The sequence below is a fragment of the Peromyscus maniculatus genome, chromosome 1, assembly GCF_049852395.1.
Source record: "Peromyscus maniculatus bairdii isolate BWxNUB_F1_BW_parent chromosome 1, HU_Pman_BW_mat_3.1, whole genome shotgun sequence".
NCBI classification, from domain to species: domain Eukaryota; kingdom Metazoa; phylum Chordata; class Mammalia; order Rodentia; family Cricetidae; genus Peromyscus; species Peromyscus maniculatus.
In genome coordinates this window covers 212,520,660-212,536,253 of record NC_134852.1, presented here as the reverse complement: position 1 = coordinate 212,536,253, position 15,594 = coordinate 212,520,660, and the positions used below count along the sequence as shown (strand labels likewise).

The 15,594-nt window shown below is 44.7% G+C and overlaps 1 protein-coding gene across 2 annotated transcripts in view; it reads left to right on the top strand.

Annotated features, from left to right (window-relative positions):
* Positions 1–15,594, top strand: part of Shtn1 (shootin 1) — a 107,114-nt gene that overhangs the window by 70,443 nt on the left and 21,077 nt on the right. The window contains exons 13-15 of one of the 2 annotated variants that reach the window (XM_006978456.4): positions 5,683–5,792; positions 9,583–9,636; positions 14,333–14,453. In XM_006978456.4, coding sequence (XP_006978518.1) covers positions 5,683–5,792; positions 9,583–9,636; positions 14,333–14,453 — 285 coding nt within the window. The remainder of the gene's footprint in view (positions 1–5,682; positions 5,793–9,582; positions 9,637–14,332; positions 14,454–15,594) is intronic. The other variant, XM_015997190.3, reaches the window with a different exon arrangement.

Sequence of the window (15,594 nt, the reverse complement as noted above, 5' to 3'; positions counted from 1 at the left end):
AGTGTGACTTTTTTAAATCACAAGTCTAACTGTGTCATCCTAGGTCTTAGGGCATGTCTGTGTTCCTCACAGTGTCAGTCTAGAACCCAAAGTCTGTATTGTGCTTTCCAACACCCCTCTACCTTTACTTCCTCCTTGTTTTTCACGTCTACCCCACTCTCTGGCTGGAGCACTACCTCTTTCCTGATAGACACTGGCTCCTGTGTGGCCTTACTCTACTGCTCCTGTAGCCAGAGCTTCAGTAAGACACTGTTAGAATTCCACATTCTCCTGTGTACCCCAGGCTCCTCCTCTACCTTCACCTGCTTATTAATATTCATAACCCACACAAGTGGTTCATTAGCCTGTTCTAGTTTGGTTTCTGTTGGTGTGATAAAAACACTGGCCAAACGAAATAGGGGGAGGAACAGGTTTATTTCAGCTTACAGGGCATGGTCTGTCAGTGAGGGCAGTCAGGGCAGGAACTCAAGCAGGAGCTTTCCTTAGAGGAAAGCTGCTTGCTGGCTCAAAGGCTTATACATAAGTACCACCCTCACCCTCACCCTCACCCTCCTCCCTGAAGCTCTGGCTAGTCTGGAACTCACAGAAATACACCTGCCTCTGCCTCCCTAGTGCTGGGATTAAAGGTATAAGCCAACACTCTGGCTTAAGTAGCTTTCTTACACAACCCAGGATTGCCTGCCCAGGAAATGGTGCCACCCACAGTGGCCTGGGCCCTCCTACTCAATTAATAATCAAGACAGTCCACCACAGGCCAATCTGATCTGGGTAATCAGTTGAGACTCTCTTCTTAGACAACTCTAGGTTGTGCCGGGTTGACAGTTAAAGCTAACTAAGATATCTATGTTGCTGTAGCATTTTGCTTTGAATTCCATTGCTTTAAGGATGTATTGGCCCATCCTCAGCTTCTGCTGGACTCTGGTGTATGAGTAATTTGCACATATTTCAGCCTGCTCTCTGAGCAAGGGGTGTGTGTGTGTGGCAGTTGTGGTGGTATTCATGGTGGTGTCTGCACATATATGGGTGCAGATGTACAAATTTGTGTGTGTGCAGCGGCTAGAGGAGACCATCAGGTACCCTGCTCCATCACCCTCCTCCTTATTCCTCAGAGAATTCTCCTATTGAACCCAGAGCTAGTTGGGCATTTAGCAAGCCCCTCCGGACCTCCTTTGTCTGTCCACAACAGTGCAGTGTCACAGCCATACTCAATTTTTTACATGGGTTCTAAGGCTTTGAACTCAGCTCCTCATGCTTCTATAGTAAGTGTTCTTACCTACTCAGCCATCTCCATAACCCCATAATCCCTTTTGGGAAGAGGCGATACTGTAGTCAAGAAATTTCCTTAATTTTATAACCTGTAGGTCAGTTCTAAACTTATTCAAACATAATGTGCCCTTTTGGTAGTTTTTAGCATCACGATGATATATGGTGGCTTAGTTTTCAATGCCTTCTTTAAAAATATACAGCAAAACAGGATGTAAAAAGAAATTTCATTTCTTCTTGGTAATAACTGGAGATTTGATTGAGTGACAAGGTGATGATTTCGTCTGTGGGTCTCTCTCTCTTTCTCTCTCTTCTTTTAAGATCTAACTTATTTTCCAAATGGGTCTTAAAATTTAAGCCCCAATTAATTACATGTAGCTTTCTGATCCAAGACTGACCTTGAAGCACTAACTCAAAGAACCTTTGATTTTTTTTCAATAACATTAGACCTGTTGTCTTCATTAGCCCCCTTTCTCTAATCTCCAGCATCCTGCATATTTCCATTGTCCCTCTGATTACATGCTTTTGTGAGACAATTACCAACTGTGTGATTGCAGAAAGAATTACAAAACATACCATGAGCGCTCCGTAGGTGATTCGTGCCAGTTTATTAGAACTGCTTAATAGTTCAGAAGTTCATATAGATTGCTTTTTGCTATTTCAAAAACAGGTCGGTGAGACGAAGAAAGCTTGTGCAGCTAGCTTCGTGCTGCCCTTGTGTTGCGCCTGAGTAGGGAAGCTGATAAGAGTGATTTCTTTTCCTTAAGACCAATTAAGCCTTTATATTTGGGAAAAAAGGCTGAGAAATTAAAGCCTGGTTTATAATCTGTGCACAATACAGATAGTGGCACTTCTCTGAATTATCACTATGATTCTGGCAAGCAAATATAAGGAACTACTTTAAATTCCTGCTGGTAGATGCTGTAGCAGATTTGAATGGTGTGGCCCGTAATTCTCCATCTGTCTGCCTTAATTAGTTTTTGTGTGGTGCGTTTAATTGGGCTGCAGTCATTCCTTGCAGAGTGCTAATCTGTTGGTAGGCGGTATTCCTTTTGCCATGCAGCTCTTCCTAGTCTCACTCAAAATGGCAGCCTTTCTGAAAAACAAAACAAAACAAAAACCAAAAAATAAAAATAAAAAAGGGGTGTTTTGAAGCTGGTTTCTGAGTTCCTAAGACTAAGTCACATCTTGTGCCAGGTGCTTATGTATGAGACCTGCATTTTGTCTCCTTTTGAACAGGATCAGAAAAGCACTATGTATGCACAGTAGATGTTTGGACATCAAGGGAATGAATGAGGGTGAATTTCTTGCCTGTCCCCTTGTAGATATTTGTGAGTCATCAGAATAAGCTCTGTAGCCTCAAAATGCTGTTTAAGGGCACACAGTTGATCACCCCAAAGTATCCACCAGTTTTCTTTTGTTGGTGAGTTCTAACTTTGGTGATGTGTTTCCCATATTGCCTTGTATGATGGTTGCTACTGATTGTCAACTCAACAAGATCTAGACTCTCCCAGGAGACAAATCTGTGGGCATTCCCACAAAGAAGTAGGTTAGTGGAGGTGAAAGGACCTATCCTAAGTGTGGGTAGGACTGTGGGGGTTCCAGACTGAATAAAAGGGAGAACGCTAGTATCCATCCTCTGCTCCCTGACTGCAGAGTGACCACTGGGCTCACACTCCTGAAGCCTGGACTCCCCACAGTAACGGACTTTACTCAGGTACTGAGCTGAAATAAACCCTTCCTTAGGTAGTTTTTTCAGATACTTTGTTGCAGCAATGAGAAAAGTAACTAAGACATCTGTCAAAAGATAAGATGCTTGGATCTGGAACATGTTCCACAATGAAACACCACACACACACACACACACACACACACACACACACACACACACACACACACACACACACAGGGTTTCTCTCTGTAGCTTTGGAGCCTGTCCTGGAACTTAGTCTGTAAACCAGGCGGGCCTCCAACTCATAAGAGATATACCTGCCTATGCCTCCTGAGTGCTCCACCACTGCCTGGCTAGACCTTTTAATTCTTAGCATTTCAGTAGCTTCTGAGGACAGACTTTTCTTTGAAGTCAGATTGTACTGTGAATGTAGCAGTGATGTAGGCATTAGTGCTACAGAGTTGAGGATAGTGGAAACTTCTACATTCTGGTGTTCCCATAGATAAGGAATGGCTCCACAGGGCCACACGGAGTCTTCTCAGGAAAGAAGCCATGAGTTAGGCCTGAAACTAGCACTAATTAGTTTAGGGATATCTATGGTCTCCTTCATCTAGAAGGCAGCCTTTGTGGGGCTTAGGCATCCCTACTCAAAAGTACAGCTACAACATCTGTCTAAAGCCCAGACTTCAGAAGTCAATCAGAAGACTTGAGTAATCGCCATGCAGATTAGGTCTCTATGGAACCTAGCCTTGCCAAGTCAGCTGAAGCAAGTTCACCAGGAATAATATAGGTGTAGAAGCATGTTATTGGTGACAGATATTCCAAAATGACTCCATATCTTCAGTCAAGCAATTCTATGAGAAAAGCAGTCAACAGGTTTCAGTTTAACTCATCTTTATCCCTCTGATTGCTGTACATGCAACAAAGCAAGGCAAAATTAGACAGTTGGGGCTAAGGAGGTAGCTCAGTTGAGAATGCTCACTCCGTAAGCATGAGGAACTGAGTTCAACTCACATAAAACAAACCAAGACTTTTGCATGCCTACAGCCCGAGCATTTTGAAGACAGAGATAGGCAGATTCTAAGAGCCTCCTGGCTGGCTGGCCTAACCAAATGACAAGCTTAAAGTTCAATGAGAGACCCTGTCTCAAGTCAGTAAGGCAGAGAACGATAGAAGAAGACACCTGGCTCCTATTCTGGCCTCCACATGTGTGCAACACACACACACACACACACACACACACACACACACACACACACACATACACACAGTTGGACAACAAGTGGTTTGGATTTGTCATACATAGTAGGTAAGTACTTTGCTCCTCAGCTATACCCCAACTCTGAAAGCTAAAATTTGTAATCACATTTAATTGCGTCTTTTCATTTATTGCTGGATGCATGTTTGTTATTTTTAAAACACGGGCAGTTTTAAAAGACTTGAAATAAGGTTTGCTTAAATGTTTCCTTTCTGCATGATTCCTCCACAAAAGATGGGGTTGAAAATAGGTTTGGCTGCTTGCTGTTTGTCTCTTGACTCTTCCCCATAAAGGGGACAACTTTTGGCCAGGCAAGCCTTTAATCCCAGCACTCAGGAGGCAGAGGGGGTGGATCTCTGAGTTCTAGACCAGCCTGGTCTACAGAGTGAGTTCCAGGACAGCCAGGGCTGCATAGAGAAGCCCTGTCTCAAAAAAACAAAAAGAAAGAGGACGTCTGTTTGATCTTCTTTTGGACAAGCTTTCGTTCATTTTGACATACAGAATGTTATAACTTATAAAAAACATCTTTGCGACAAAAATGGTTGATTTGGGGAAGGTACAGAGTTGCATTTCTGAAAAACCTGGAGGAGGCTGAAAAGATGACTCAGTGGGTAAGAGCGCTTGGCATGAAGACCTGAGTTCAGATGCCTCGCACCCACTTAAAAAGCAGGGCTTGGCTACACAAGTGCCTGTAACACCAGCACCAGGAGGTAGAGACAGGGACATTGCTGGGGCTCGCTGGCCACCAGGCAACGTAGCCCCAGGGTTAGTGAAAGGCCCTGTCTCAAAAGAGTAACATGGGCAGTGACAGAGCATGACACTCAGTGTGCTCCTGTGGTCTTTGCATGTGTGCACAGAGACACTGAAACATCTGCACATACCCCAGACAGACAGACAGAGCATGACACTCAGTGTGTTCCTATGGTCTTTGTATGTGTGCACAGAGGCACTCAAGCATGTGCATATACCCCAGACAGACACCCAGTGTGTTCCTATGGTCTTTGTATGTGTGCACAGAGGTACTCAAACATGTGCATATATCCCAGACACAGACAGACAGACAGACAGACACACACACACACACACACACACATACACACACACGAGTGGGGAGGGGTGGGGTGGGGTGGGGTGGGTGAGGAGGAGACCTGGAGATATCCATGTCTCCAAGTTTTATTCTTGTGTTAATGAATGAACCAAATCTGTTTTGTTTCTCATAGGTGAGAAGCTATTGATTTCCATGCTACAAACTTGACTTTGATTGTTGTAATTCTAAGTGCTCTGATAAGAAATTTTTCTTACTTAAAAAATATATTGCTTAAAGAGTTTCCACAGGGTAGCCATTACCCTTGGTGAGTTATTGGTGTTCTGCCACTGTCTGAAAAATGATTTCTGTTAATTACACAGCACAATGTCTCCAAGTTACCAGAAAGAGGAATTAGCTATTTCTTATATCCTAGGATGATTTCTGTCTGTGTTTTTCACACAGCTGAGGAAGTCACAGACCTGAAGAGACAAGCAGTGGAAGAGATGATGGACAGAATTAAAAAGGGAGTTCATCTTAGACCAGTTAACCAGACCGCCAGACCCAAGACAAAGGTGTGTGCAACTGTGCACTCCACTCTGTTGTTTGGTGTGTGTGTGTGTGTGTGTGTGCGTGCGCGTGCGTGCGTGCGTGTGTGTGTGTGTGTGTGTGTGTGTGCGCGCGCGCGCGCGCGCGCGCGCGCGCGCGCATGCGGTAATGGGGGTTATAGGTGGGTGGGTATTTTGCCTGCATGTGTGCCTGTGCATTGTGTTCATGTCTGGTATTCAAGGAGGTCAGAAGAGGGCGTCAGAGCCCCTGGAGTTGGAGTTACAGGTGGTTGTGAGGTACCATGTGGGTGCTGGAAGTCAAAGCCTGGTCCTCCCTCTGAAAGAACATCCAGTACTCTTAACTGCTGAGCTATCTCTCCAGTCCCTTGCCTTTTTTTTTTTTTTTTAATGTAAAAGTTAGGAATTTGATGAAAGCTATATCAAGACTGATGCCAAGGCTTGGAAGACTAATATGTCCAAAAAGCTTTCTCTTCCCTATGATCCTGTTTTGAGAGGGCTCTGTGACCACAGGTGAGCCTAAACTGGTTTGGAAGGTGTGTCATGTTTTTGTCCAGTGTTGTTATCTCTTGCAGAGGGGTGTTGATGAAAGTCATCCTATCAGACAAGTAACAGCTACTATCTCCCCTCCTTTTTTTTTTTTATTCCATCTTCTCTTCTGAGTTTCTGAGAATCTGCTTTGTGTCAAATAAGGCAGACAGCACTCTTGCCTCCCTGAGGCTTCTGTGTGTGTATGTGTGTTGGTGGACTGGCGTAGGGGGACCACACAGTAATAGTGGAAGAGAACTAAGACCAGATAGAACAGGTAGGCTAAGCTGGTTTGCCTGCGTGCCAGCAGCTGCCTCCTAAGTAGCACAGTGAGGGATCCATGCTAAGAGCCCACTGCAGGCCTCCCTCCCTCCTTGTGGCTGTCTGTCACTTTCAGATAGGCCCAGTAATAGTTTTTGAGATTTCTCTTGAAAAAAATATCCTTTCTTTCCTCACTCTAATGAGATGTGGACAGACTTCTATTCCTTCTTTGTTCATCATACTCTGTGGCTTGTTTCTGTTTCCTTCCAAGATTGCTCCTCTTTTGTGAGTGAGTGCGTGTGTGGGTGTGTGTGAAAGCACATCTGTACCTTTGTGTCTGTGTATGTTTGTGCAGATGCACACATCTGTGGGTGTGCATGTTCATGCATGTGGGGAGAGGCAAGGGAAAACTAAGGAGTCTCTCCTCAGGATGCCACCTGCCTTATTTTTCTGAGACAGGGTCTCTCACTGATCTAGAGTCTGCTGATTAGGTCAGGCTGGCTGGCTGGTGAGCCCCGGGAATTTTCCGATTTCCACTTCCCCAGGGCTGGGATTATAAACACACGCCACTGCACCAAGCTCTTTTCAAATGACAAGCAGTTTACCTGAAGCCTTCTCCTCAGCCCCGAGGCCACGCCCCTTTAACTTCTTGAACTCCCAGTGTGAGGACTGAGTTCTAAGGTGCCTCTACAGTTGTCACTTGGTCACCAGCAGGCAAGACTGCCCGGCAAGGTAGGCCATGGTCTTACCCAACTCACAGAGCAGATTCACAGCTAAGCAGCCAGGAGTTTCAGCCAACTGTGCCATGGAGATGTGAACCAGTGATCTGGAAGCAGGGTTCCAAGCAAAGGAAGATGAAGACAGGCGGAAGCTGGGTAGAACGGCCCTGCAGCCTCAGCCAGGCCCTTCTGTGTGCCACTCAAGGGGACTATTGTAAGGATCAATCGACATGAAACATGAAAACATTTTAAAATGAAGGGTCTGGGTGCCACTTTGCAAAGACAATATTTTATTTTACTTTTATGTCACAACTATTATGGAAAAAATAAATGAGAGCAAACTATTTCTAGAGGAAAATATAGCACCATAATAAAACCAAATTAATTTAAAGTGAAAACGTTGAGCTTGGTGTGAAGGTTCACGCCTGCAATCCTAGCACTCAGGGACCCCGGTCGAAGGAGTGCCGTGGGTTGGAGGCCAGTCTGGGTAAGACCCTATCTCAAACAAAACAAAACAAAAACCAAACAAACAGCATCTTAAAGCAGCACTGCTCGGCATCTACTCTCAGCCTCAGGACACCCTTCTCCTGCTTTCTTCTCTCGCAACAATTGAACCTTATTTCATGTGAGCTCAAAATCTGAAAAACAGCAGAGAGGGTCAGTGGGCAGCTGGCTTTTCACTGGCCGCCAGCAGATTATGTAGGGGTAGCACTGAGTGACCTCTGCTGACATGGTCAGGGTGCACTGGAGTCCAAACTTCTTCCCTGGGACCACAAGTCCCAGAATGTCACAGTCTGATAGTATGTAGTCCAGACTTCAGAAGACCCCAGCAGCCAGGGCCATGCAGGTACATGGCAGCACTTTTGAGCAGGCTTTTTTTAGCAGGACATTAGTTCAGAAGACACAGTTGTCAGCTTTCCTGAAAGAGGAAGCCTGTCTTGAGGATAATTGTTTGCTGGCCTATTTTCCAAATCTCTTGATACTGCAGGTAGGTAGAACTGGCCTGGATGAAATTAGTGTCAGAGAGCTGATGTCTGATACAGAGGGAAAGCTCATTTCTCAGAAAACCTGGGCTGTGAAAGTTTAATGTCTCAGCCTGATTTTGTCCTCATTTTGAAAAATGGAAATGGGATCGTGTGTGTGTGTGTGTGTGTGTGTGTGTGTGTGTGTGTGTGTGTGTGTGTGTGTGTAAGGGGAGTCAGAGAACACCTTGGGGGAGTCAGTTCTTTCCTTTCACCACAAGGCCCAGAATTGAGCTCAGGTTGTCAGGCCTGATGGCTCCAGCACCAGGGGTGTTAACATTCTTCCTGGGCGGTGTCCTTCTGAGGTGTTTGTCGTCCACCACCACCACCACCCCACCACCCCACCCCTGCATGTAGTCTCACTGCAAAAGGCCCATCGGTCAGCTGACGGTTCTGGAACTGAGCGAGCAGTGGGATTCTCTGCCCAGCACTTGTTCTCCGCTGGCACAGTCTTCTCACTCACTCCTTGCTGGCAGAAATTTATGCTCTGTCTAAGAACCAAATCTTTAGAATCTAGTATTCATAAGTTCTTTTGTAGATAGGATGATGCCCACAAGGCACTTTAATATTTAGAAGGAGATAGCCTGAATCTTTTTGCTTTAAATATACCTTGTAAGTTTTTACTCAGTGGCTACTGGAAGCATTGAAATGGCTAATCCCCACTCCCTAAATCTTAAGTGGGGAAACGGGAGTCAGGAAGGTGGCTCTGAAAGAGTGATTGCCACACAAGCGTGAGGACCTGAGTTCAGGTCCCCAGCACCCAGCTGAGCATGGCTGTGAATGCCTGTAACCCCAGCACCTTCCCAGGGTGGGGGTGGGACAGAGGGCAGAGAAGGGAGGCCCAAGGAGGCTTGCTGACTGTCAGCATCGCCAAAAGTCAAGCTGCATGTTTGATGAGAGACTTGTCTCAAGGGAGCAAGATGCAGAGCAGTGAAGAGGACACCGTGTCCATGCCCGTGGGTGCACACTCTCGTGCATAAAACACACACCCTCCTACCCCCACAAAGTTCACCAACAACTTACCACATAGAAATCTTGATTTGGGGCCAGCAAGATGGCTCAGTGAGTTCAAGCACTTGCCCCCAAAGTGCGTTAAAGCCTGATGACCCATGTTCGATTCCTGGGACCCACAGGGTAGAAGAAAAATCTCCTGCAGGTTGTTCTCTCCCTCCCCCTTCTTTCCTCCCCACCCCACCCCCACACACTTAATAAACAGTTTTGGAAAAACTGAATCATTCAGTAATTTCTTTTTCCGCTTTTGAATTGCAGCCAGACTCCTTAAAGGGCTCAGAAAGCGCAGTGGATGAGCTGAAGGGAATACTGGTAAGAATCACTGTTTTGTGTTCCGGGGTGGCAGTCTGACTTTTCATGGATAGTTGTTTTTGGTGTGTTTTATGTCCATTGATTATTAGGGTTATTTCTTTGGGCTGTTTACTGGATTGTGCCTATGGCTTCCTCTAGCACATGTGTCAAATGTTTGCTTTTCTTGCACCCCGGGGCCCTGATAGTGCAGCAGGAGGGGCCAGTCTCTGGCCCCAGTGAGGACCAGCTCCTGTTTCTGATAACAGAATTGTAATAGATAGGAGCGTTGGCATTGAGAGAGGAGAGTGGAATTCCTGGAGCCTACATGTAAATCCGAGCTTCCAGCCTATGATGGCCTCATGTGGAGGGGGCCAGTTCCTATCTGCTTTTCCTCTTATGCAGCCCTGGCTGGCTTGGAACTTGAAATGATCTTGCCTTTGCCTACCAAGTACTGGGATTACAGGCATGCACTACACACTCATTTTATAGGTGCTGGTGATCCATCCAAAGGCTTCAAGCCCACTAGGCAAGCATTGGATCAGCTGATCTAGATTTCCAGTTCCACGAAAAGTCTTTATGTCACCAATTTCATTCTCTAAAAGTAATCCTGCCTACTGGCGAACATGCACCTGCCCACCTCTAGCCCTCCAGCCCTGTAACTCTTCCCAAGTGGAAGCTGTGGCTGGTGGAATCACTGTTGGCTCCCCTCTCCAGCAGTCAGGAAGTGCTTCAGTCTGATCTCCATTTCAGACCCCATTCCAGTCCACCCTCGTTATTATGCATAGTAAGTCAACAAACGTGGGGGGGTGCAGGAATAATCCCCCGTTGTTTGTTACTGTGCTAATTAAGCATCACGTGTAGACATCCGCATAATGATGGTAAACAACATCATTTTCATCAAGAATGACTTTAAACAGTGACTTCACACAGAATGGTTTAATTAGTTTGCTTTAGTTTTAAGTGAGTGGGATTAGCCCTGAAGAGCAGTGTATCACTGGCTAACAGTGGTGGCCTACCTACAGAATCAAGGATTAGAATACCCCCGACAAAGGACGCAGCTATTACCCGATGGATCCTATGATGGGAAGATTTTGTTGCACAGGGTTCTGCCCCGTGACAGCCCCTTTTGTTGCCTCTTATTCGAATGCTAATTCCTGTAGTTGAAGAAGTTCCTGGGGCCTCGTGAGGGGGAGAAGAGCAGTTCTGATGTCTAAGAATCAACCATTGCTTGACTTATTAAAAATTTGGTTTATTAAGAAAATCAAACATCTATATGAGATAATTTATTAAGAAAAAATATGCCAATGGCATATAATGGTGGATGGTAGCAAGTTTAATAAATTTAGCATTATCGTGTATGTGTGTGCGCGCCTGCGTCACTGATTTACATCCACAGCTTAAATGTCACTTTTCAATATAATATTCACTATAATTTTATATTACTTGATGTAGATAGATTTGTGGAATTATTTATTATTTGTGAAAAATATTTTTAAAAGTTGTTTCATCCTTGCCCTGGGTTTGTTTTTAGATCTCTGCCTTTTCTGATATTCATGTATCACTAATAATAATGATTCTGGAAATAATATTTCTTTGTATTAAGGTTTTTGTTGTTGTTTTTTGTTTTTCTGAGAGTGGACTCTGGTCCTGGTCCTCTCTTCTTTGCCAAATGATAACTCTCTTCTACCCCAGCAGAATTTTGTTTGAGGGATGGCCCCAGTGTCTGGGGCCAAGAAACCACATCCATTCTTGTGTGGGAGAAAATGGGGTGCCAGTACAGTGTACTTCTGGGTGCTTCCAGCTGGAGCCCACACTGTAAGGATCATCACAGTTAGTTCTGAGGAAAGCAGATACCAGCCGGGTGATCATGACACCTATGAAGCAAGTGTTAAGAACTGCAGTGACCCTCAAGTCGGGAACTGAGCACCTGTCCCAGGAGACACAATGGATAGGTGTTCAGATCTCCTAGACTACAGAGAAGGCTTCATGGGGGACATTTCTGCTAAAACTGACTGTAACCCACAGTGTATGACTTAGAGCTTTGGACTACAGAGAGAAATTAGATATATAAGTCTCTGACGAGGGAGAGCTAGAAAACTTACTCTTTTTTTTTTTTTTAATGCGTACAATTTTCGAGCCAATTTTTAAAGCATCAGGATTGATTAAACTCATTTTTCCAAACTCACAACATCACTTAATTTTCCAAGCTGGACATTTTATACCAGTTATTTCTTGTGTTCACATAGAAGGTCTAAGGTTTAGAAAGTGGAGGCTTTGGAGGCACACTGTCATTTAAATCCACTGTCTGAGGGAGGCACTGGCAATTTCCAAAGAACGAACAGATACAAATCAATCTGCAAACTCCTGTAGATCAGAGGGACAGAGGCAGTGTCACACCACTCCAGACAAGGGGCAGCAATTGTTGACCAATATGTATTGTCACCTGGCAGTTGTTAGTATGGTGACATTTTTAACATTCCAGGTGCATGGGGACCAAGACTTCTGAGTGACAGTGGTGATCAGAAGTAGATTACTATTTGGGATTTCAATCTACATCTAAAACTCAGACCTGTCTCTGGCTCACTGTGGGGCCTGACCATGGTCCTGAGCCTCACTGGGTTCCGTTGCTTGTAAAGTGAGGTAACTGTGTGTACCACATGGCTTCTGAGCCTACTTCATGAGTCCAGTAGAGAAGTAAAATGATCTCAGGAGCTTTATTTCACTCGAGAGTGACACAGAAATGTCCTGTCCTCCAGGAGCCAGTGCCTCCAAACCTTACTCGCACATAAGCTGCGTCAGTCCTATCAGTCGGTAAACAAAGAAAGAATTGGGGGTTCACAAGTTAGAACTTAGAAAATAGATTCTTTTGGCACCCCGTTCATCACAGCCTGGATTTGGGGGGAAATAATACTGGTATCCAAAGGGAAAGCTGAAGGATCAAGCAAGTGATAAATTTAACAACAGCAGATAGCATGTAGTTTCCTTTTCAACAGCCATTTCCGTTGGGGACAATCATGCAGTGGCCTTGAGAATCAATGTGACTGCTCTGTAAGTTATTTTCATAGTGAGAACTGTAGTTTTAAATAGCTACTCGCAAGTGTTTCAAATGGTAAGTTTCCCAGAAGCTTAAATAGAAATAACATGGGGATACTTGTTCTTTGCGTTCTTTTCAAGTGTGTGGAAAGTGGCCATTCATTTTCTTTAATTTCCAGGAACAATCATACCTCACTGTGTTTCTCTAGCAACAAGTAGATAGAGACCTACAACCCAGTAAACCAAATCATCTCACTTCTAAACTTAAATAAGCTGTTGTAAAATTACACGTCATGTTCCTTCTGGATAGTTTATAAATCTTGAAAAGCAAAATGTTGCACTTCTGGGGGAAACATGTCACATGCCCGAATAAAGTAAGAGTCTTCTTCAAGCATGCCAGGCATCAATTGATGAGGCAGCTAACAGCAACCACAGTCTCCTGACCTTGTTGGCCACTCTACTCCTCGTCTATATCTGTAAACAGGTGTGGTCCCCACTTAGAGATAATGAAAACATTATGGTAACTTTTCCTATGTGAGATTTGTAACTATCTGATTTTCACAAGGAACTTTTGTTGTTGTTCAGTGGTCTAGAGAATTACCATTTCTAAACAATGGGATTCTCAGAATCCTTCCAGGAGCTGGAAGCTAGGAAGGATTAGATATAAAAGCCCTTAGCAAGATACAGAGGCTGGCCTGGCTACAAAGCCTGGCTGGACAAAAGCCACGTCTCACTCAGATGTTAAGTCTGGTAGGTTGTTTCTAATTTCCTCTGATTAGATCTTAGGTCTTTTGATCTCCCCAACCTTCACTTAAAGTACAGCTGAGGAGGAGCACTTCATGAAAGTCTTGTTACTGATGAGCTACATGCTCACCTCCAAGTGAGGAGTATGCCACTGTGCTCTGTTCAGACATTCCAGTGGAAAAGGAAGTGGGTAGCTACTCAGTCATGTACTTCGAGAAGGGCCTGGATGGGGAGTCAATGTTCTGGTCTTTGTCTTCTTAGAAAGCCAAGGCCAGTTTCAGGAGCCTAGCTTGATGGCCTCTTGTCTGCAGTATGTTCTAGGCACTGGGAAAATGCATCTGTGTTCTGTCTGTCAGACTGATGGAAGTCCGTCCATCCCTATAGGACCACAGCATTCCTCTCCCACACTAATGTCAAGGGAGCTCAACCTGCTCCTTCAGGTAGACCTTTGGGGGCCCTGAAGTACCTGCTTCTCAGCCATGGCACCACCACCTCGTGTGCAGCCAGGGTCACTCACTCAGTCATAGACCACACAATTCTCTAGCTCAGAGAGGATTTGTGCTTAGTAGTTCATGGCTGCTCTCTGAAGATGCCCTTCCAAGGTGAGTGGATGCGCCCATTCTCTCCTTCGTGGATACATACCAGCATCTTCATCACCAGTGGGCAAGTATCTCCCTCCGGTTGATCTTTGCAGTCAGCTCCCTAAGAGTTGTTCTTGTGTTGCCTACTCTTCTGAGATGAAGCTACGGTCTCCACCATCAGCAGTGTCTTTTTGAATACTTGGTGTTATTGAGGATGTATGTGCACATTTGAGAAACCCATATACATTTGTGTGTAATTTGTTTTGTTTCCTAATTCTGTTCAGACTTTGATGATGTTTTATTGTTTTGCATTTTATATTCTTTTGCATATTATATTAACCTTTTTGTTTTTGTTTTAGGGGACACTTAACAAATCCACTAGTTCGAGAAGCTTAAAATCCCTTGGCCCTGAAAACAGTGAAACTGAGTTAGAGAGGATTTTACGTCGCAGAAAGGTGACCGCAGAAGCAGATAGCAGTAGTAAGCGGCTTTGAATTCTCCATGGTCCTTCTCTCCTTTGCTAAACCCTTAACATGAATCATCTTCCAAAAATTAGTATTAAATGTTTAGGTTTTTTTTTAATGTGAGTGAGAAGTACTGGCTGGGCAAAGAGTGTCTGTGGCACCTCATGGGATGCTTACATAGTCATCAGCAACTTTATTTGCAGGTAATCAAGCACTTGTAGATCCGATCTGGTTAGTGTGAGACCCACAGGACAAAGCCCCATATAAAGACATTCAGGGCGTTTTTTTTCATGCATGTATACGAGGTTTTTTGATCACATTCACCCCAGTTTCTTGTCCCCTCCCCTCCACTGATCTTCTTCCAGCTTGTCACTCTTCTGTTTTCATGGAGTTTTGTTTGTTTGTTTTTGTACTTTGGTTGTTTACATGTTTCATTGCTGTTGTCTACAGGGGCATCAGTGAGGGGGGTCATTTACAGGAACATGGGCAGCTAACCAGTGGCTGTATTGCCCAAGGAAATGTCTCCTTCTTCCCTGGGATCCTCTCACAGCTCCCATATAGACTAATAGCTCCTTAGGGAGCGATGGACCTCAAGTCCTTCCCCCATCAGGATGGATTTTGTCAATGATATAGCCTCTGGTGGAGGTCTGTAAGCAGGCATCTGAGTTTCAGTCCCAGCCCATCATTTGACCATTGCTTGTCCTTAGGCTAGTTATTCAACCTTTCTGTGCCTCAGTTTCTTTGTGTGTCTCTAATGGCTTTGTGACATTGTTCTTAAGATGAAGTAAGCTGGTACATGGAAAGTGCCCTGCCCCCAACTCTGCCTGGCACAATCTGCAGTTTCAGTGAGAATTACACCTCAGTTACAACAAATACAGAGAAATCATCTTCATCCTTCTTACCCATTTCATTCATGTCACTGTGAACCACATGAGGGAAGGACTCTAGCTCTGCCACCAGCTGTGAGCTCCCCATTGTCGTTGGGTGTTTGAGCCACATCATTATCCATGTATTGCATCACAGGATCTGTTTCTGACTTTGAGTGGATGCAGTTGTCTGAATGACTTCGATGATGGCAATAAGCCAAAACCTTTCTGAAGTTTCCCCATTGGAGCTAGCCAGGAAGCCGGCTCTGAAAAACCACAGCCAAGGAAGAC